Below are 22,937 nucleotides of genomic sequence, written 5' to 3'. Positions count from 1 at the left end.
TAGTAAGGTTAGGGGTTTTATATATTCCAGTTGTCATAATCCTAATGTTCTATTAATAACTGGAACATATAAACTAATTGGAATGTTGGTATTCATGAAATAACATTCACCATGTATTTGAGACCACTATACCCATGCCTGTTGCTCACATCCAATTTGGAGTTATGTAGACATGTTTGTGCTAGGAACTAGGCTCATTCAACTCCACAGAAATGGAAATCATTCCACACAGCGTTATCTGCTGTTTAAAATGGTAAGGTGCTTTCCAACTCTAGTGACTATAGAGCTGGATCCTGCAGGCTTTTTTTTTTTTTTTTTTTAAGGCAAAGCATTCTTAGGAGTTCATAAAGAGAAAGATTAGGGAAACAAAAGACCATTGGAAGGAAAGAACTGTGATTTGTTTTTCAACTACACTGTGTTTTGATACCATCCTGAGACCTTGAATCTGGGTCAGGTCATTGTAGAGAAGAACTGTGAGGAAGCAGAGCAGCATATGATTCCCATTTCAAAAAGAAATGTGGCAGAAGTCAAGCAATGTGCAGCAAGTAGTTGGAGCATAGGACTAGAATATATAGCTCAACTATGAATCCAATAATGAAGACCCCTAATCCTGGAGGCATAAAGCCCCTCAAACCTGAGAAGCACTTGTAGTGAGAAGAGCATTTGAAGACCGTAAACATAGAATCATAGAATTGCTAGGGTTGAAAGGGACCTCAAGGATCATCTAGTGCCCTGCCGTGAGCAGGGACACCTCACACTACATCAGGTTGATCACAGCCACATCCAGCCTGGCCTTAGAAACTACCAGGGGTGAGGCTTCCACCACCTCCCTGGGCAACCAATTCCAGTCTCACCAACCTTGTGAAGAATTTCTTCCTAACACCCAATTTGATTCTACCCATTTCTAGTTTTTTCCCATTCTCCCTAGTCCTATCACTACCTGACACCCTAAGAAGTCACTCCCGAGCTTTCTTGCAGCCCCTTGAAGAGTGTCTGCTCTGAAGCAGGCGATTTAGTCTGTTTGGCAGATTGAACTGGTCTATTCAATAACTGCCAGTTACTGAGCAGACAGTGGCAAGTGTTAAGAGGAAGTAATGTAAAGCACAGCAAATAATACAATAGTGTGCATTCTGGTGTACCCTTTTTTTGCAGCTTTCCACTCCATCAACACACACTCCATTTACAGGTATATTATCTCCATTGTGTTCTTGCCATCAGTATAGTTATTATTGTAACAAATGAACATTTTCCTAATGAGACCAAAGTGCTCTTGATGCTGTGCTCCGACGTGTGAAGATGTGCTTTGGAACCTTTGTATTAGTTAACATTTACAAAATGATGTTAGACAAACTAATACAGGCAGAGTGATTGAGGAAAGTTACAGAGAAACATCTGTACTATCTTAGAATTAACTTGTGTTTGGGAAATAGACTCTGACTAGGTGATTATTAGCATGATCAAGTAAACAAGTGATATGTTCTCCCTTAACCACCCCCATAGGAGCTCTAACATCCAAACAGTGACAAATACATCATTTTTCCATAATCCACCTGGAAGTATTTTAGCACTTTAAGAACAGTGTTTAGGGATTTGGCCTATAAAAATATTGTCTCGGGTTACAGAATTAATTTTATTATGTATTTTAATATATAATTTTATTATTAATAACAACATTTGTCCAGATGTGAAAGAGACAAAAATGAACCAAGGAATTTACTTTTCAAATACTCCTTATAAATATATGTTTGCCAATTGCAAAAATTCTGAAGGAATATGTACCAGAACTGTGACGTCTATTGTTATCGTGTCACAAATAGCATAGATGTTTTACAGAATCAGTGATGGAGGTATGTGTAGCCAGCAAAAATGTCACTCAATGAATGCTACAACAGGTTACTGTGCTAAATCTGGGGTTTTAAATGTAGTTATGGATACCACCAATTGTTTAAATGAGATTCAACAGAAACATAAACCTAGGTACCTGCAATCACATTTATGAATTCAGCTCCACAAATGTCACACTGTGCAATCCTAGACTAGAACTTTCAGTTGTTCTACCCCTCCCAACTTCCCACCCATTATTTTCATTATCTGGGCAGCTGAAGAATAAGCTTTGAGACAGCAAGTTTATGCCGTCTTTTACATTAGTAGTCAGAAATAGTTCATAATCACTGTCAGTCAAATGACTGCAGTTGCACTAACCTCCTGCCTTTTCCACTATACCAGTGTCTGCTCCCGCTTATGCCTTTGCATTAGCAATGATAACCATGATTAAGATGAGTCTGATCAACAAACTGATCCAATTGAAAGGAAAGGATAGAAATAGTCTTCAGTTTGAGCAAATCCCTACACAGACAGAGATGGGAAATCACCCACCCTTGGTAAGCGTGACATGAGCAGAGACCCCCTTTTGGAGATGGCAGGTTCTTGCACTAGTCATAAAACAACAACTTAAGTTGACAGTACTGCTGTCTGACAGCAGTCAGCACAAGCCTATTTGATGCGGTTGACAAATAAGTGATTTTGTGTTTACATCTAATTATTCATACAAAAACCTGTGCCACTGGTTTATTGGTAATAAGCAAATCAAGTGTTGATTGGTCAGTACTCATAGATTTAATAATACTTGGCAAGAAATTGCATTGTTGAGAGCAACAGAGAGAGCAATGAACTACATGTTGCTAAAATGTCTAGTGCCAAACACAAATCAAACAGCTACTATATCTGTAAACTGAAAACTACCTCTGTGATTTCCCTGAAAGCCAGTAGTAGGCTGATAAATACCAAAGAGATGATGCAGTGGAAGTGTGTGTCTGCAGATTCCTTAATGATTTTGCTGCTTCTGCAGAGATGCCAAATCCATGAGTAGGAGACTCCACACTGAACACAGGTACATGTTTTCCATGTAGCATGTACACTTGACCGCAAGTTTATGGGTCATACACCACAACATTGAAGTGTTCAGCTAGTCCAAACTGAAACTGCTGGTCCTGGAAGTACAGTGTAATCATAGTCTTATGTCCTAAACATCTCTGTGTTGCCAGGTCTCTGGTAGCAGCTCTTCCTCTGTAGTGCAAAACAAACTCAAATCAAAGCCTGAGGCTTAAGCCTCTTCTTTCAGGGCTGCTATTTCCGACACTGCAGGATGCTGAGGAAAGGAAACTGAGAGTCCCTCTGTTTCATCACTCTGAGCCCAACAGCTGTATCTGAAGTTGTTGCTACCCACTTTAAAATCCTGGACAGCTGCATTGATGTGCCTTGTTGTGTGGTGCTTCGAAAGGCATTGCTGCTGCTTCCTCCACCCAGTGCTTAAGCTTCATTGTGACACTTGCTCTCTGCCTCCTTTCTAACAATTGTGTCTCCCGTTTGGGTGCTTTGTTGTTTTATTTTGTTTTTCTCCCCTCAGTTGTGTTCATTTGTTTTTTAAACAGACAACTAGAGAATCAGTTTTATCATCTGGCCTTTCTGGATTACTCCTGCAATAGTGATTTGGACTGCCAGACTTTGTCACCTGTCACTTAAAGGTTTTGGATAATTTCTCTGAACACACAATACCTTAACTTGCCAGTCGTACCCAGATATTTATGTTTACATAGTAGATGTGTACATGGATTTACCTTCAGCATAGCAAAAAAACTCAGTCATGCTCCTTTGTGCCATATAAACGGCAGTGAGCGAGCGCTGCACGGGGTGCTGGAGAGCAGTTTTGGCACTTACTCCACGCTTATCATATCCATCTCTGGAGGGAATTAGGAGGTGACAAAGCAAACTGTGGTGACAGCTGGGGGTGGCAAGAGGAAGTTGTGAGGATTAGGGATGGAAGGAAAAGAGTAAGTGGCAAGAGTGGTAATGGAAAGTGAAATCAAGCACTTCTCTTCCTTCACATCTCCCAAACTGAAGAAACATTCAGCAGTTATGCTGAAGGAAACCAAGGAATCAAAGATATGTGTATCATAGGTATATAGAGGTGTATGTACAGACTACAGGTGATTTCACTGGACATGAAAATTAGCAAAACACTTCATTGTGGTGAGGTGACAAAATTAATAGATGAGGGGCGAGCAACTGATGTCGTTTACCTGGACCTGAGCAAAGCCTTCGACACTGTCCCACACCACATCCTGGTCTCCAAACTGGTGACACATGGGTTTGATTGGTGGACCACTAGATGGATAAGGAACTGGCTTGATGGCCGCACCCAAAGAGTGGCTGTCAATGGCTCCATGTCCCAGTGGAGGCCAGTGACAAGTGACAAGTGGAGTCCCTCAGGGATCAGTCCTGGGACCTGTCTTATTCAACATCTTTGTGGGGGACATGGACAGTGGCATTGAGTGCACCCTCAGCAAGTTTGCTGATGACACCAAGCTGTGTGGTGCAGCAGACACGCTGGAGGGAAGGGAGGCCATCCAGAGGGACCTTGACAGGCTGGAGAGGTGGGCACAGGCCAACCTCATGAAGTTCAATAAGAGCAAGTGCAGGGTCCTGCATCTGGGTCGAGGCAATCCCAGGCACAAATACAGGCTGGGCAGTGACTGGCTGGAGGGTAGCCCTGAGGAGAGAGACTTGGGGGTGCTGGTGGACAAAAAGCTCAACATGAGCTCTCAGTGTGCACTTGCAGCCCGCAAAGCCAATCAGATCCTGGGCTGCATCAGGAGAAGTGTGGCTAGCAGGTCGAGGGAGGTGATCCTCCCCCTCTACTCAGCCCTGGTGAGACCCCACCTGGAGTACTGTGTCCAGTTCTGGAGTCCCTATTACAAGAGGGATGTGGAGGTGCTGGAACATGTCCAGAGAAGGGCCACGAGGATGATCAGAGGGTTGGAGCACCTCTCCTATGAGGACAGACTGAAGGAGTTGGGGCTGTACAGTCTGCAGAAGAGAAGGCTCCGAGGAGACCTAATTGTCGCCTTCCAGTATCTGAAGGGGGCCTACAGGAAGGCTGGGGAAGGACTTCTCAGGATCTCAGGTAGTGATAGGACTAGGGGGAATGGAATGAAGCTGGAGGTGGGGAGATTCAGGCTGGATGTGAGGAGGAGGTTCTTCACCATGAGAGTGGTGAAACCCTGGAATGGGTTGTCCAGGGAGGTGGTCGAGGCCCCGTCCCTGGGGGTGTTTAAGAGCAGGCTGGATGAGGCTCTGTCCAGCCTGATCTAGTGTGGGGTGTCCCTGCCCATGGCAGGGGGGTTGGAACTAGATGATCCTTGTGGTCCCTTCCAACCCTGAATGAAACTATGAAAAGCCTAAACATTTGAAGGTTCTAGTGTCTCAAGAATTTTGCTGCTTCCTTTCCCATGACTTGGTAGTAAAGTCCACTGCTACTTAGGGGAGGTTTAGACTTGAGGTGAGGATAAAGTTCTTCACAGAGAGAGTTGATAGGCATTGGAATGGACTGCTCAGGGAGGTGGTGGAGTCACTGTCCCTGGAGGTGTTCAAGAGGGGACTGGATGTGGCACTTGGTGCCATAGTCTAGTAGTCATGAGGTCTTGGGTGACAGGTTGGACTTGATGATCTGTGAGGTCTTTTCCAACCTTATTGATTCAATAATTCTATACGTTCAGAAAGTGTAGTTCATGCCTGGATTGCCTGTGCAGAATAGGCAGACAAGAATTGTACACTGAGTGCCAAACTTTCATTCAATAGTGATGAATTCTACCTGCAAAGTTTTTCCTGTAGCAGACAATACTTTTTGAGGGAATTGGGCAATTCAGGTTCCAAGGCAGGCATCATGTTACAGGATACACAGAAGGAATTTCACTGGCTTCGTTTTGAAGCTGGATTTTTAGATCTAGCTGTTGGAGCAAATGTAAAGGAGGGCCAGAAAGATGATGCAAGGGCAGCAGGAACAGCTCTGCTATGGGGATGGGCTGAGGGAGCTGGGGTTGTTCAGCCTGGAAAAGGCTCCAGGGGGACCTTCTAGCTGCCTTCCAATACCTGAAGTGATCCTACAAGAAGGCTGAAGATGGACTTTTCATGAGGGTGTCTAGCAATAGGACAAGGTGGGGAATGGTTTTCAAGCTGATTTTTTTTTTTTAAAGTAGGCTCTTAAGTGTAAGATGTACTTATCTTTAGCTTAACACTTGGAATGAGTCTTCTACATTTGAAGGACAAATGCAACAGTTCCTGAAACTAATGGCTATTCCAATTCATCTAATGCTTCTTATATAATATTTCTTAGTATTTTCAGTGAATATGGCCTTATTTTTTTGCCCTCTTTGCTGCTGAGCTCTGTTAAACAACTAAGAATCATGCTATCATCCCCATGTAGTTCTTCAGAAAGTAATGACAGCAGCTGAATTTGGAGAGAGGTATGTGAGAAGAGCACAGCTTCCAAAAGGAGGACACAGGATATAGATTACATCCCATCAGGTCAATGTGATACAAAAGGCAGCATAATGTCTTGCATAGTAACTGTAGTTGTACAGGAAATAAATTTAAGGCTATAAAGACTTAGAAAATTCCAGACATTCTGGTTTAGTTTGGTCAGAGAACTCAGGCAATACCAAAATTCATATGGAACAGTACTGTTCTTTGTGTTGATAAGTTCAATAGAGGGGAAACCAGAACCTTGTGATTTTGACATGTCATACTGACATTTCTGTCTCAGCACTCAGAACATTTGATTTCTGCATAAACAGGTAATTTAAATTCATCTGTTTATGCTGAATGCTGTAATTTAAGGCAAATTTTCTTAAGCTTCCATTTCCTTTTGGGTAGGTCCAGCTACTGCTTTCCAATAATTTGCTATATCTTTGTTAAAAATGCAGGTAATCTTCCTGAGTCCCAGAATTTCATTTTGGAACAAAACTAAACCAACTTCAGACTCTATATAATTATGCCATGCATTTTTCCAGGAAACACTGAACAATTTTTTGGTCCTAATTGAACATACCAAGTGTAACTAGCATACTACAGTAAAGAAAAACCCAAACCAAAAGCAGAAAAATCAACACCAAAGGCAGGATGGTAACAGTAAAACGCTCTGGAATTCCATTAGAGAAGAATCAATGTATGTGCTCTTCTGAATCTCACACCGACCTGCCAGTTTTATGCAAAATATATTATGTAACGGAAAGAGCAAGACAATTGCTTTCACACAGTATCACTTAGGTTGGAAAGGACCTCGAGGATCATCGAGTCCAACCTATCAACACAGACCCCATGACTAGACCATGGCACCAAGTGCCACGTCCAATCTTCCCTTGAGATAACAGAATCTGATCACCTCCAGTTTTTGAAACTCGCCAGACATATTCCACCTCAGATTCCTCAGCAGAGCGTGCAAATTCTGCACGAATTTTGGCCAATTCAGTGTAGGAGAAAGGTGTTTCTTTGGTTGTGATACTGGGGGTAACCTCCCCATCCTCATATAAAACTTCAGTTTTAATGAGAGGTCTGATATGCATAGCAGCTTCCTTAGCCACTGTTAATTCTGCCCGAGGGCACATAGGAGCAGACTCCAAGTAATTCACTCCCTCTTTTGAGTCCAAATACGAATTTTGCCTCCTCTCCTTTTCCAATTGAATTTTAAGATCTGCCACTACGTCTTTCAAAGTGGCAACGTGGCTTTGTAGTGATGAAACTAAGTCCTGCAAAGAAGAAATAGTTTTATGCTCCTGTTCATGTTTCTTTTTTTTTAGTAGAAAATTACTAAATAAAGAAATAGGTAAATACATAGAGTTTGAATATTTTTTCCTATTTGGTTATTTTGCTATCCTCTAAGTGAATAGAATCTTTCCATTGATCTAAGCATTCACTGGATCAGACTTGCTTGGAAGCTGGCTCTGTGCTTCAGGTAACACAACATATTAACAAGGCAGATTTAAAATTATATTTTACACTTGGTCATGTGATACTTCAAAATGACAGATTGGGATTCACCCACAATTTTTTTTTTTTAATTCCTTTTTTGGATCTTTTTTTTCCTATTCCATCTGCTCTTTTTTACTTCTCCCTTCTGCTGCATTTTCAGAAAACTAAATCTTCATTTCTTCTTTTTCTAAAGTAAAATTAGAACTGAGATAAGTGACCTTATCTGTGAGGATACCATGTATGAACATCTCTCAGGGTTCTTCTGCTTGCTGGTTTTGAAATGATAGAATCTTTAAAAATAAGGGGAAGAAAAGAAGAAAGTGAAAAAAATCATCTGCAGAAGAACAGCAACAGAACAGTCTCATCTTACAGATGAGAAATAGAGTTTAAGTGAATAATGATTTGGATTTCTCTAGTAATCAGAGGCTAGCTCAAGTCACTTGCAGGGAGCCAAATGGAAGAAGAGTATTTGCTCAGCAAACCTAGTCAAGACATGTTGGGCTCATCATTTCTCTCATTAAACATGAGTCCTATGCACACAGTGTTTTTGCTATTTTAAGTCCTGGACTACTGCACACACACAGAGAAGACAAATGAACAAACACACACCCAAAAAACTTAACACCCCCCAAAACCCTCTCCAGAACACCTCAACATAAAATCCCAAACCAACCAAGTAATAAATAGCACCTAAGCCTAACCAAAAATTACATGTTTCATTCACAGGTATTTCCTTTTTGATACGTAAGAAAGGGGAGTGGGCCTGTAAACTGCCGTATCTAAAGTGAGCAATGAGATGACAAAATCTACCAGAACAGTTTAAGGCTCCTATGTATCTCAACACCTGTTTCTATCTTTATCTGGATAATCTCCATGACAATGTCCCTCATAGTTGTTAGCTGTTTGCTTTGTAAAAATTGTTAAGTGGGGAGCATGCAACTGAGTCTAAGCTTATTAAAATATGCAGAGAAATATCCTCAAATATCAAGTGTTGTGGTAGAAGTTATGTAACTAACTCCATCTCTACCATCCATCTATTTTAAACATATGGTGGATGTTTTCTTACATGGTCACCATTAAGTTTTTGATGGTCCTGTGGGAGAGTTTCTTTTAAGGGTCATATAGCACCAGGGCCCATATGACCTTTATACAGTGCTGCAAAGTTTGTTTATTACAGCCGTGATGGTTGTGATATCTTAGTGTGCATTACGAGAAGCAGGCTGAAATCAAGAGAGGAAACTCATATTAATCTCAAAAGATGGAGATTTCTCAGGGCCATGAAATGGTAACTCAAAGAGTAGTAAAGTCCAGATGTCTGGGCCAAGATTTTGAAAACTAAGAAGTTAGAAGGGAAGGAATGATGTTTAGATTTACTATTAAGCTGAAAGATAAAGAGACAGGAGGAAGTGGGTAATGAAAGAGAAGTTGCCAAAGATAACACTTGGTGGCAAAGAACTATGAAATTGTCAGCAGTGACGTGGAAGGAGGACTGGAGAGAAGGCTGTACGTGCTGTTTTGACTGTGGTTAGAGGTGGTGTTGCTATGGGAGAGAATGAGGTCTTCCTTTCAAAAAAAAAAAAAAAAAAGTGAAGCAAATTTAGAATCATGAGACTTTGGCTAGAAGGAAGGGAAGTTTCCAAAGGAAAACAGAAAAGTCATGGGTTACAATGCCAGACAGACTTATGTCAAAAGACAAACATGTCAAAACCAAAGGGAATTAGAGGAAGTAAACCACAGGAAGAACAATATGCCACTTCCTCAATGTTTTCAAGTAAAATAGTGAAATTGTGTAGCATCTAGAAGATAAGACAGTGAATTCTGTAAGGAACTGGAGAAAAGGAACTTTTGAAGAAGGGTGTGAAAGTATTCCTAACGTGGATGAAAGAAGAGGAAGAAGGAGGAATTCAAGAGAATGGATGGTGGAGAGTAAATTGTGAGCTGGTCATAGAGTAGCAGGAGGGAGGTCTCAGAAGACTAAAGAAAGAGGTTGAGGGCAAGAAGGTAAATAGATGGAGGACTACAAACAAGTCCTGAAGCTACCACTGACCCTGAAGATTATCCTTAGTGTAGACACAAGTATGTCTACTTAGGGAAATAGCTAAGGTGTAGGGTTGTGTGTTTTTTTTTTGGTTTTTGTTTTTTTTTTATTGTTGTTGGTGGTTTTTATTGAAAGATGGCAAGAATGTTACTAAGGTAGCAATTAACTGGCAATGTTACGACAGACAGAAGTTTGGGGAACATGAACAAATACCTTCAAACAGAAGGCTTGGATTAGCATTAAAAATTGGATTAGCATTGATTAGCATTAAAAAACTGTAGTAGAAAATATTGTTAAATTTCAAATGAACAGCTTCAGTCATGTTGTTATTCTAAGAAGAGTAATTTCCAATTCATTCATACAGTGTATGTGGGATACTCAGGCAAGCTGCTGGACCCTGCATACGCCCATCACAGAGAGAATAGATTTAGCAAATAGACCACCAGGTGAAGGATCTATCATCTAACTTTTGTTACAGAACAGGTGATAGGTACATGTAGTTGTCCTGCTACTGCATTTCATTAATTACAAATCACCAGCTGTCACCTTTCATAGCAAAGCAACTTCTCTCTTGAAACAAAACTTAACTGTGGAAAAGAGAAAAACTGCTACAGAAAAATAATTTCAGGAAAGCAAGAGGCAAATTGTCCTGGTGAACAGAGAATAAAATTTGAACTTAAAAAAATAAATATGGTAGCTTGTAATGGGATACTCTGTTTTTTGCTTCTAACACACTAATATATCCATGCCGACAGTGTTACCACAGTGTGCTTGATACTCAACAAGCTTGTTTCAAGTCTCTCTCTCAAAAGGAGTTGCCAATGTTATGAAAAAAACAGCAACAAACATTTCTTCTGTTCAGGTATGGATGATTGACACAGTCATAACCAGCTGAGCAGTATCTGGAATCAAACTCATGAAACACACTCTATTCCTTAGAGTTCTCTAGTACTGAGAATTAGCCATTAAAAAGCCTTGCATAATGGATTTTTATTGCAGTAACTCTGTGCTATATATTACCTACATGTGAAGTATTTTTGCCTGGAGGTTAAAAAGAGCTATTCTCACATGCAGGAAGTTCACTTTAAAATATGAATGGTTTACCATCCTTGGTGGTGGGTAGGGAAGGGGGGGAGAGGGGGGAGAAGGAGTAAGAAGAGTTTTACCAAACTTGTATCTTCCTTGCAAAATTCAGTTTAAAAGTGCACTATTTCTTAATGCATAATTCATATTTATTACCTTTCTAACCTTAGGCAATAGATTTGCAATAGGAAAGTGTATTTGCAGTAGAAAGTCAAGTGCGTGGTATTTGGAGGGCCACTAAAATGGAGAGGGATATTGCTCTGAGATTTCTTTTCCCCATAGTAAAACTTCATAGTATGTTATGTGTTGGGTTTTTAAAGAAGAGTCTTTAATGACAAAAAAAGTAAATCTGCAATCTGAATTCTATTTACTGCACCATTACTTCAGCGGTGAATTTGTTACTCATTTTCATGAGTGCAGGAGTGAGAAGATTATTTCTTTTTAAGATTTGCATGTCTGTGTACGAGAGATTTTTGTTTAAAAAAAAAGTATTATTAATTGATTGAAAATCATGCATGTTATCCACCACTGAGTCTCAGTCACTTGGTATCAGTCTTCTGTAACAAAAATCTTTCCCCTCAAAGGAATGGAAATGTTTGAAAAATGTTATTTCACATCTGATCAATATCTACAAATGTCTGAGGGGTGGGTGTCAAGGGGATGGGGGGGGTCAGTCTCTTTTTGGTGGTGCACAGTAATAAGATCAAGAACAACGGATGCAAACTTCAACATAGAAGGCTTCACCTCAGCTTCTTTGCAGCGAGGGTGACAGAGCACTAGAGCAGGCTTTCTGGGGGTTGTGGAGTCTCCTTCTCTGGAGACGTTCAAATCTTGCCTGGATGCATTCCTGTGCAGACTACCCTAGGTGATTCTGCCTTGGCAGGGGGTTGGACTCGATCTGTGGAGGTCGCTTCCAACCTCTAATGTACTGTGATTCTGTAACATTAAATTGCTGCCATGAGCCTTTATAGGCAGTTTTATGTAACTGAAGCCAGCTGATTGTAAAAAGGAAGATGAAGCAGGCTCATGATGAGACTTTAAAATATTTTTGTATTTATATACAGTAAAGCGTAGATACACACTATACTACTTCAATTGTAAGGAATAAAATTTTAATTAAGGGCTTTTGAAAAAAATAAGTAAAGAAAACAAAATTGCTTTTACATCGAAAATATTTTCTTGTGGTTGCAGGTGCAAATTTTCACTTTGTGCAACTTGGAAAATTTGGTTTGGCCAATTTTATGATGGCTGTCCTGGATTAGTTTTGGTTGAAATGAGCAGCTCTTAGTGGAAAGATACAGTGTAAAAAAAAAAAAATAAATGTTTAGAAACACATACAGTTCTAAGCTACCAGGTTACTTCTTCATTGTTCTGTAACTTATGATTAAGCTGAACTCAGTTCATGCCTGAAAAGAGGAGGCTCCAGGGAGGCCTAATAGCAGCCTTCCAGTATCTGGAGGGGGCCTACAGGAAGGGTAGGGAGAGACTATTTACAAAGGCCTGCAGTGACAGGGTGAGAGGCAATGACTTCAAACTAGAGAAGGGCAGATTTAGATTGAATATCAGGAATATTTTTTTTTATTATGAGGGTGATGGAACACTAGAACAGGTTGCCCAGGGAGGTGGTTGAGGCTCCTTCTCTGGAGAAATTCAAGGTGAGGCTTGACAAGACCCTGGGCAACCTGATCTAGTTGGGAATGTCCCTGCTGTGACTGAAGGAAGTCAGACTGGATGACCTTTGGAGGTCCCTTCCAGCCCAGACCATTCTATGACTCTAGTCTGTCTCCATTAATACAGAGGCTTTTTACAGTGACTCTGATATCAACTAATCTCTATAAATCCATTACTTCCAACATCGTCTAATTACATAATCAAGTGAATGTAGATGTGTCTGGAAAATCTTCACCAGGTAGATTATCTGAGATTCACTGATTTAGAAGGTCACAAAGAAATAGCATCTTTCCTGTTTCCAGTAAGTGAGAGGAGATAAGCACGCTGCTTCCCCCAATTATTACCATTTGTTTTAGGGTGCTGTCATTCCCCATGGAGAGGAAATGGAAAAACACATAACTTTACATGTTCAGTGTTCATCATGACCGATTCAACTGATGACTCATTTCCTGCCAGAAACAAATAAAAAGGCCTCCCCAGGTTAAGAGCCAGTAATGGAAAAAGTACTGATTGTACTGCCATTTCTTTCTTAATCTGTCACATTGGTACTGATGGAACAAGTGGATGTCTGTAAAATCAAATGAAGCTCTGAACAAGTCAGAGTTTGGAGTATTTCAGATTTTGCAAAACATAGAAAGAAGAGGACTGCTGCCTAAGACTGTCATTAAAATAGCAGGTATTAAAAGATTAGTGTATAAGAAAATAATTACTTTTTTTTTTTTCTCTCCAGTAAACTAAGCTTTGACAGTAGAATTACAGAATAGTTTGCTTTGGAAAGGACCTTAAAAATCATCTGATTCCAACCTCCTTGCCACGGGCAGGGGCACCTTCTGACAGACCAGCTTACTCAAGGCCTTCTCCAAGCTGGTCTTGAACACCTCCAAGGAGAGGGCATCCAGAACTTCCCTGGACAATCTATTCCTTACTGTAAAGGATTTCTTTCTTACATCTAGTCTAAATCTACTCTCCTCAAGCTTCAATCCATTCCCTCTTGTCCTATCACAAGCCCTTGAAAAAAGTCTCACCTCAGCTTTCTTGTAGGCCCTCTTCAGATACTGGAAGTCTGCCATAAGATCTCCCCAGAGCCTTCTTTTTTCCAGGGTCGCTTTAGTACTTTGAGTACTTGATTTTTAAGCATCTATTTACACCCTACATAGTGTGGTAGTTTTAGACTATGGCCTTCAAATTTTGTTACAGATTTTGAGCAGAAAATCTAATAGGATTTTAAATGTATTGGATTGGCAAATCCCAAGGGGGTGGGGGAGGAAGTCTCTATATTACAGGGCTCTTTTGTAGTAAAATTTGTGATGTCCCCTCACATAAATATGAATTTAAATAAATAAATGTAGTTTTCTTCAGGTTGTCCCCATTTGTACATTTAGTATCTTTTCATGATTCCAACACCAAGTAGTAGTAAGCATAAACATTTACAGCTCCTAGCAGACATTTAGTGTTACTATAGCAAAGTGTGGCTGTGGAATTAGAATGACATTGTAAATAGCAGTGGGAAGTCACAGACAAAATTAGTTAAGTACCCAGAGTGCAGACAGATTGGTCACAGTGATTTACAGCCCTGAGAAGTGCTTTGCATTGGCGTCCCTGGCATGACTTAATTTTCCTACTACACTTTGTATTACATTAAAGCCTACTACTCAGATTACATCATGACTGAATTGGAAGAGTGCAATGTATACTTGTACACTTTGGGTATCTAAGATGCTTTTTACAATCTGAAAGATTCCACTGACACCACCATTCTTTGGCTTTAAGTTAGGGAAGACTGCTGTTAATGGTATCGAAGAAGCAGGTTTTTCAGAGAATCCTAGAGCTTTGCTTGGGCTTTGCCACAGGTGTTTCAGCCATGTACTTGTGCATTTTCAGTAAAGTTGAAGCAAGAATAAGTAAAGCCTAAGTCCTGTTCTTTAACTTGCAAAAGCAGCTTTTCATGTGACATTCAATGCTTAACAGACATGGAAAGAGTCAGAGGCAATTGACTGTGTACAGAAACATTTCTGTCCCAGTAACCTTTATCAAAGAATTGCATTTTAATCCTTCAGCTTGATTTCCTCTTTGTTAAGATGGACTGAACTGCAACTGTCTTTACAGGAAGATAAAAATGATGAAGCAGAAACTGTTTTACAATACACTTTTAAGTTACTAACACTAGAAATAGGGAACAAACCGAAACCTATTCCATAGGCCAGATGATCTGCGTACACGCGTAGTATTACCCTATACTTCATGTGTGCCATTTTATCAATGGCAGAGGGACCTCAACCAACTGGACAGATGGGCAGAGTCCAATGGGATGACATTTAACAAGTCCAAGTGCCGAGTGCTGCACTTTGGCCACGGCAACCCCATACAGAGATACAGGCTGGGGTCAGAGTGGCTGGAGAGCTGCCAAACAGTGAGGGACCTGGGGGTGCTGATTGACACCCACCTAAACATGAGCCAGCAGTGTGCCCAGGTGGCCAAGAGGGGCCAATGGCATCCTGGCCTGCATTAGGAATAGTGTAGCCAGCAGGAGCAGGGAAGTCATTGTGCCCCTGTACTCTGCATTGGTTAGGCCGCACCTTCAATACTGTGTCCAGTTCTGGGCCCCTCAGTTTAAGAAGGACATAGAGTCACTTGAATGTGTCCAGAGAAGGGCAACAAGGCTGGGGAGAGTCCTTGAACACAAGCCCTATGAGGAGAGGCTGAGGGAGCTGGGATTGTTTAGCCTGGAGAAAAGGAGGCTCAGGGGTGACCTCATTGCCCTCTACAACTGCCAGAAAGGTGGCTGTAGCCAGTAAGGGGTTGGTCCCTTCTCTCTTGCAACCAGCACCAGAACAAGGGGACACAGTCTCAAGCTGCGCCAGGGGAAGTTTAGGCTCGAGGTGAGGAGAAAGTTCTTCACTGAGAGAGTCATTAGTCATTGGAATGGGCTGCCCGGGGAGGTGGTGGAGTCACCATCCCTCAAGGTGTCCAAAAGGAGATTGGACATGGCACTTGGTGCCATAGTCTAGTCATGGGTCTGCGGTAACAGGTTGGACTTGATCCTTGAGGTCTCTTCCACCCTTGGCGGTACTGTGAAAACCATTTGTTTGGAATTAAACTACAGTTATTACTTATCCTGCAACAGAATAACCAAGTTTATATAAGTATGTACCAATGAATTTCACTCACTTGAAACTGCCTTACTGCTTTGTACTTAAGTCCAGACAAAGCTTGTCCAAGCCCTTCACTACCATTACTGCTATGTGATCTTAATATTAGAAGTGAGGTTCAGAATTCGTGTTGAGTTTCTGAAATATGCCTTTTCTAGGTCACATTTCATAGTGCAAAAAACCCAGAAAAGAGCAAATACCTGAGGTAAAATTGTAAACATTAAAAGATTAAAACAGAAGTTCAAGTAATCATTAAGAGATTAAGAAGTGGAATGTTGGGAAGGAACAGTATCTGGAGGTTTCTGTTCTTACCCCTGCCTTACTCTGTCTCCTTCAGCCATTCATTCTTATCTTAACCTTCAAGGAACAAAGTGGGATATTCTCTGTCCAGTAGCCAGAGTATCATGAAAAACCTGTATTGATTATAGACTCCTGATGATACATTTCCCACAAATGTAGAAGGCCAATATAGTTTCTGCTTAAACTTAAGAAAAGTCATGGGAAGGAGAAGGAGGAATTGAACCACAAAAGTGGTGTTAGTGGCATTTGTAATCCATTTTGCCATGGAAACTACTGCAGTGTGGAATCCCAGTCTGCTGTGAGCACAGGTTGCTAAGGAAAGAGAAGTAGACAGCTGTTAGAAGGCTATCAGAGCAATTCATAATGCTAGTGATAGGAAGGTGATTAGCTCCCACACCCGCTTTCCTCATTATCGTTAAGTCATGGCTTATTGTTAACATGTTGTTCTTTCGTGGTAAGTGACTACTGTAATTTTTTTACCTAAAAATCTGAGATTAGTTTAAAATGTGTATAAAAGATCACTGATTCTGTGCACCTTTTCAATATCATCCCATACTTCAGTAATTTACACCACTTTGTTTACATCCTGAAGTATGTCCTTGAACATGAAGTATATACACTTAGTGTGTGGCAGCTGTCAGATCATGGGAAATGTTTCTCACTAAGTCTGTCACTGCATTAATAGCAAGTACCTTGGGAAATGTGCAGTAAAGAACAGCAGCAGAGCTCAGCCCTCCCAAGACCTGCTCACCCAGTAGTTAGCCCCTGGACATGCTTCTGTAGCTTGCCTTAAGGTTATCAACTGTCTAAGTTGTACCTCTGTTAAGGGCAACAATTCTTACAGTATTGAATGGCACAAAACACATCTTAAGCTCAAAAAAGACCCAGAAACAAGTTGTTCTTCATCTGATGGGCTTTTTCTCTGGTTGGGTGGCAGTTTCTGTGATACTGCAGCTACTCCTTGTTTAAAAGGCAGAGGGCAGGTGGGTTCCTCCTGTTTAATTCCAACTGCTTGAAGGTCTTGCCACAAAAGAGGTGGATCCAGAAAGGGCAGAAAAGCCAGTCTAGGGTAGGAGTTGCTCTTGCCACTGAGTCAAATGCATCATTGCACAGAAATAAATTAGAACTTCAGTAAGTTATAGAGCTCAGTTGTTACAAGTAAGGTTCTGTTTTTGCTACCTCTGAATAGGAAGCAGTATAATTATCCATTCTACAAGGAACACTACAACAAACCACACCAAAGCCAAGTACCTAGCTAAAATTAGCTGACCTCACTGAGTGAGTCATAGAGAGCCTTTTTTATGACATGCTGACCCTGTCCTACAAAGTGATGTGCCTAAACTTCAGGTCACAAGTAAGCAAGCATGAAAAAAAATTGTATTCCTTGAAATGCCAACCATTCTGGGCACATAGCTAAATCATCCTCCAAAACCAGGAGTGTGCATAGATACATGGTATTAGACAAATATTTGAAGGGAATAAAAAGGCTGTAAATAGCATTAAATTATACACAAAAAAGTGTTTCAGCAAGCAAGAAGGGAAAAACTATGGCCAGGATTGTACTTGAAAAATGTGACAGTATATATAGGCAATATATGTATATGCAATTTTGCAACACCTGAGGGTACACAGAGAAAATGAGAAGGCATTAATTTGCTTGTGCTGTCACTTTAGCAGTAGTAGAGCAGTTCTCAAATTGAGCACTGATTTCTCAGTAAGGCACAGAAATTGTTCTGGGATAACACTGTTCATTGCTGGAGGAGATGTGGGATTGCTGTTGAGGGAAATCCAGTTGGGTACATCAGGGCCTTCAGGGGAAGTGGAACTAATACTGCACTCATCCTACAGCAAACTCTCCACCTATGCCGCTCTACAAGCACCTGTTTTTCTGCTAATGTGCACTTCCCTTTTCCCCTGCTAAGCCCCTCCAATGATTCTTTTTTTCTATCTTCTGTAGAGCTATTGCATGAGTTGTACTCAGACTGAATTGAGGGATAGAAACATGAAATGCACCTTGGCAAATCTGGGTAGAAGGGAGTGGAATAAAAATGTTACTGTGCTTTAATCAGAAAGAGGAGTTTTCTGTAGAATATTACATGATTGCAACATAATTTTGATTTTAGGTCTCTATTTTGTTGTAGCAAAGGGAAAGTTCAGAGGGTGACTGGTTTGGTACAAGAGCATCTTAGTAAAGGTGAACACATGCAAGTGAACACTTAATAGACACATGAATGCTTAACAGAGGTACGAACAAGATAGAAGAAAAGAGGAATCATTAAAATGACAATGTTACAAGAAGGAAGATAAACCAAGATGGAAGGTTCAGCCTGAGTGTCAAGGAAATCATTATTGCAGAGATTTAGAGATGAGACTAGTGTTCCAGTGAAAATACCAAAAATATAGCTGCTTCTGATTTTGCAGATTGCCCAAATAATATGAAAATGAGTCTGCTTGTAAAGGAATAAATTAAATAAGGTTTGTTTGTATTTTGTTTGTTGTTCTTATTTTGTTTCTTATTCTTTTAACATTAGTCATTCAAATCCAAGGGAGCTTTTGGCTGAACACTCTCTCTATGTTCCCCTATGTGCTCTACAGGAATATCAGATGTTTCGGGAAACAAATTATATTGGAAAAAAAAATGATTTGCCTTTCATAGTAAATTCTAATACTTCCTTTTGTATTTCAGGGTGCAAGTTGAATTCTATATGAATGAAAATACGTTTAAAGAGAGACTAAAGCTCTTCTTCATCAAAAACCAAAGATCAAGTAAGCAGTTGGATTAATTTCTATTAAACATAATTATGGTACTTTGAGTTGAAGTCACCAGCAAAATTGTCATTAATTTTCTTCTGAGCTAAAATTTTACCTAACCACAGAGGAATCAGTTTTACATAACCTCCAAAACAAATTCATGAATTTAAAATTAAAACCAGCATACATTCTTTGTAGGGTCAAGTACTTAGGGATGTCATTTTATTTTCGTATTATGATCAAGTTGCATAGGTGTGACATTGGAACACTCATTGACAAGTCAATACCTTATGCCTAGGAAAGAGCAGAACCTCAAAGATGCTGGATGAAAAACACAGCAGAAGTAACTAACTTTTTGAAGTGTTCATTTTTATGAAGTATTCCTAGATAAATTTTAAACTTGATTGGTACTGATCAAAACCCGAAACAGCAAACAAACCAACCAACCCACCCCACTGGTTTGGAGTGGAACCTCATGGAACATCATACCTCCTTCTCCGGAATGTGATGCTTCAGAAGGGTAGCCCTTAGGTACAGAAATTCATAGGCCATTGTAGAAGAAAATAAAGAACTAAGATACTAATCTCTCAAACTACACCCAGAAGCTGGTCCAAGAGGTTGAAAGTGCCATATATAAGCAAATTTTGATTAAACAGAAGAGTTCATAGCTAATAAGAGCAGTAAGTGACCTCTGTGTAGCAGGATTGAGTTTACTTCCATTTGCCCTATACCTGTAAAGAATTAAAATCATAATAGCTGTCCACATAAGGCTTCTAGAGTAGAAAGACGACATTTTGGGCTTTGTAATACATTTAAGATTGTTCCATGGCTTTGTGTCTGGGAAAAGAGAAAGGAGAAAAGACAGACCTTTACTTTTTTGATGCCTCAATCTAAAAAACCCCAGACAAAATTTGGGAGACTAGAGCATATTTTTTAAGAGTAAGATAGACCATAAGATCCTCTATCTGTAAGAGCTGTTATTAAATAAATACTACTTTTACAGTACAGCAAATGATCTTTTAATTAGCTAAGCTTCTCTAACTTTCTAAGTGTGATAAGCAAAGTATTTGCCTAGGCCAAACAAAGCTCCCCCCATCCTGTCTCCTATCCCCATTTCTTCCCCCTATCCCCCCAAATAAGGTACTGTTCTGTGAGTAACTGATTTCAGTTTGGGCTTTGGAATTATTTTCTGGCTTCCAGCTGGAGAATCAGGTTTAGACAAAGCTGCTGGAGTTTCATTCCTGGCAAAAGCTTAATTTATTACACTTACATAGACTCACAGGAAAAAATGCTCCTGATTTAGGTACCTAAGTAGCATAGAAAGCAGAGAACTACCATTGCTAGTAAATAGCCTTCGGAATATCTTCTCTTCCAAACTTCAGGTGGGACATAGTTGGGCTTTTTCCACATTATTATACATTGAAATAGATTGGGTTGGTAAATTTATTTTCTTGTATTTGTAACTGAGACAAGTTTATTATTCTCTATTAACACACTTCAGAGCTCTCTTACTGTATTTTTATTTTGACTAATATGAAGAGAATGTGTACAAAAACTCAGTATCCACAGAACAAAGAAGAGAATGTGACAAAATTTCATTCTCTGTCTTGTGTTTAGAAATCTAACTGTATTGCATGGAATTAATTTTAGCTCAAACATTTTCATATGTTGCAAAGTCTCCCTTTACAGAGCTATTAAAAAACAGTCCAGACATGGTCCTGGGCAACCAACTGTTGGTGGCCCTACTCAAGCAGGGAGGTTGGACAAAATGACTTCCAGAGGTCCCTTCCACTCTCAGCCATTCTGTGATTCTTCTTAGAGATAAATAATTTAAAGTAAATTTTAATTTTAAATGTAATTAATTGCACTAAAGCTTCACAAATAGTTTTGGTTATTTTCTACTTTTCTTCCTGTGATTTTACAGATCTTTAAATATTTTGCTTCTAACATTGTTGCTATAGTGCGTAATACAGGAAGACACAAAACAGAAGTGCATCCTAAACTAGTAAAGCATATGAATCCTGGTTAAAAGGACAGTCTAGGGAACTGTAAACAGTAAGCAGCATTTTTGTTCCTGATCTAGTCCACACAACAGGCATTTGATTCACTTTTGTTTACTTACTAAGAACATCTATAAAGCTATGACCTACCTTGCTGCAAATCTCTTCTCACTGATAAAATAGAAAGGTTTCAAATGGTACATTCATGCTTGAGGTAAGTGACAGAATTTTTACCTACATAGATCTTAACAAGATTTAAAAATACCTATATATAGATACATAATTTGATGGCAGAACTGCAGATTCTGTATACATCTAAAATAGAAACTTTTATGATCATCAGCACAAAAATTAAAGCAGAAGTTAGTTGTTTACCGGATTTCATCACCTTTCCATTGCTAAGTGCATATTTTTCTGGCTATCCACATTAAGAGAATTGTCATAAGTTACTATATGGGGACATACCTATTAGGTTATGACTGAATAAGTGTCATATGTGGGTCCAAAGCAGAGGAATGATGAGGAAGTTGATTTGAAATAAGCAAGAGAGTGGGAAGAAACTATTAATTCATCTTATTTGAGATAGGTTCATGCTATAGACAAGTGCAAGAATTTTCCTGCTTGGCTTGCTTTGGCCACAACAACCCCAAGTGGCACTATAGGCTGGGGACAGAGTGGCTGGAGAGTGAGACCTGGGGATGCTGGTAGACAGTAGGCCAAACATGAGCCAGCAGTATGCCCAGGTGGCCTGGAAGGCAAATGGCATGCTGGCCTGTATCAGAAGCGGTGTGGCCAGCAGGACAAGGGAGGTTATTCTTCCCCTGTACTCAGCACTGGTCAGGCCACACCTTGAGTACTGTGTCCAGTTCTGGGTCCCTCAGTTCAAGAGAGATGTTGAGGTACTGGAATGTGTCCAGAGAATGGTGACAAAACTGGTGAGGGGCCTGGAGCACAAGCCCTGTGAGGAGAGGCTGAGGGAGCTGGGGTTGTTTAGCCGGGAGAAGAGGTGGCTCAGGGGAGACCTTATTGCTGTCTACAGCTACCTGAAGGGAGGTTGTAGCCAGGTGGGGGGGTCTGTCTGTTCTCCCAGGCAACCAGCAACAGAACAAGGGGACACAGTCTCAAGTTGTGCCAGGGGAACTTCAGGCTGGATATTAGGAAGAAATTCTTCACAGAGAGTGATTTGCCATTGGAATCAGCTGCCTGTGGAGGTGGTGGAGTCGCCGTCCTTCAAGAAAAGCCTGGATGAGGCACTTAGTGCCATGGTCTAGTTGATTGGATAGGGCTGGGTGATAGGTTGGACTGGATAATCTTGGAGGTCTCTTCCAACCTGGCTGATTCTATGTTTGGTGGAAAAATCCAGCTTCTGATGAATTCTCCTACACAGTGATGCTATACAGAGCTGAGGTAAATTTTGTAGAAGTGTGGTGTGGATTTAACAAGTGAAAACAGACTAATGAACTCTCCCTATTGACAGCTAGTAAAGACAGTTATGAGCACCTTCTTTTCATCACAGGCCCTCAGGAGAAGAATCCAAAGAAAACTAAAGGGATGAGGCATATTGTTTCTGTTGAGTTAAGCAGCCAGTTCACAGAAACTAAGTGGGAGAATGATGGTGCTTGCTGTATTTCCAGCAGCATATGACCTGGACATTCCATTTTCACTATAATCTTGGCAGATACCTAAGCACTGCTACTAGTTTTCATGATACAAGAAGCTTAACCAACAATTAAACAAGGCAGTTTTCAAGAGAAACACACTGGAACTATAACAAAATTATTACTATTCTGAATGAGAGAAAAAAAAAAAAAATCCCCAAACCAAGGTCTTCTGAGTTATTAAGTTCAGTTAAACAGTCCTGCTTCTGCAGGTCTCCGTTCTCATCCCAGTACTCACAACCAGAGTCCTGTAAAAGACAATCTCCAATACCTGCTGCTGAGACAGTACCTGGCACTCATTCAAGGGTAGGTATTCAGTCATTGAAATTCTGTTGCCCAGAGGTATCAGGGAGTTGATTAAAGATACTGCCCTTTAGATCTTGGTGTTCAGTGAGAACACTAAAAACCTTACTTCATATGCTAAACATGTCATTGCTGTTACTGAGAAAATCATTGTCAGTAATAGAACTGACTCAAACTA

General features: G+C 40.3%; 1 protein-coding gene across 1 annotated transcript in view; it reads left to right on the top strand.

Moving 5' to 3' along the window:
• KCNT2 (potassium sodium-activated channel subfamily T member 2) overlaps window positions 1-22,937 on the top strand; it is a 131,545-nt gene that overhangs the window by 20,054 nt on the left and 88,554 nt on the right. The window contains exon 2 of the mRNA XM_068140886.1: window positions 18,734-18,813. Within this exon, the coding sequence (XP_067996987.1) occupies window positions 18,734-18,813 (80 nt within the window). The remainder of the gene's footprint in view (window positions 1-18,733; window positions 18,814-22,937) is intronic.

Source organism: Melanerpes formicivorus, unplaced genomic scaffold (assembly GCF_026170545.1).
Source record: "Melanerpes formicivorus ecotype bairdi unplaced genomic scaffold, bMelFor1.0.p_v2 SCAF_7, whole genome shotgun sequence".
In the NCBI taxonomy this organism is placed as follows: Eukaryota; Metazoa; Chordata; class Aves; order Piciformes; family Picidae; genus Melanerpes; species Melanerpes formicivorus.
Note: the sequence above shows the minus strand (reverse complement) of the source record. Positions and strands in the feature narration are given on the sequence as shown.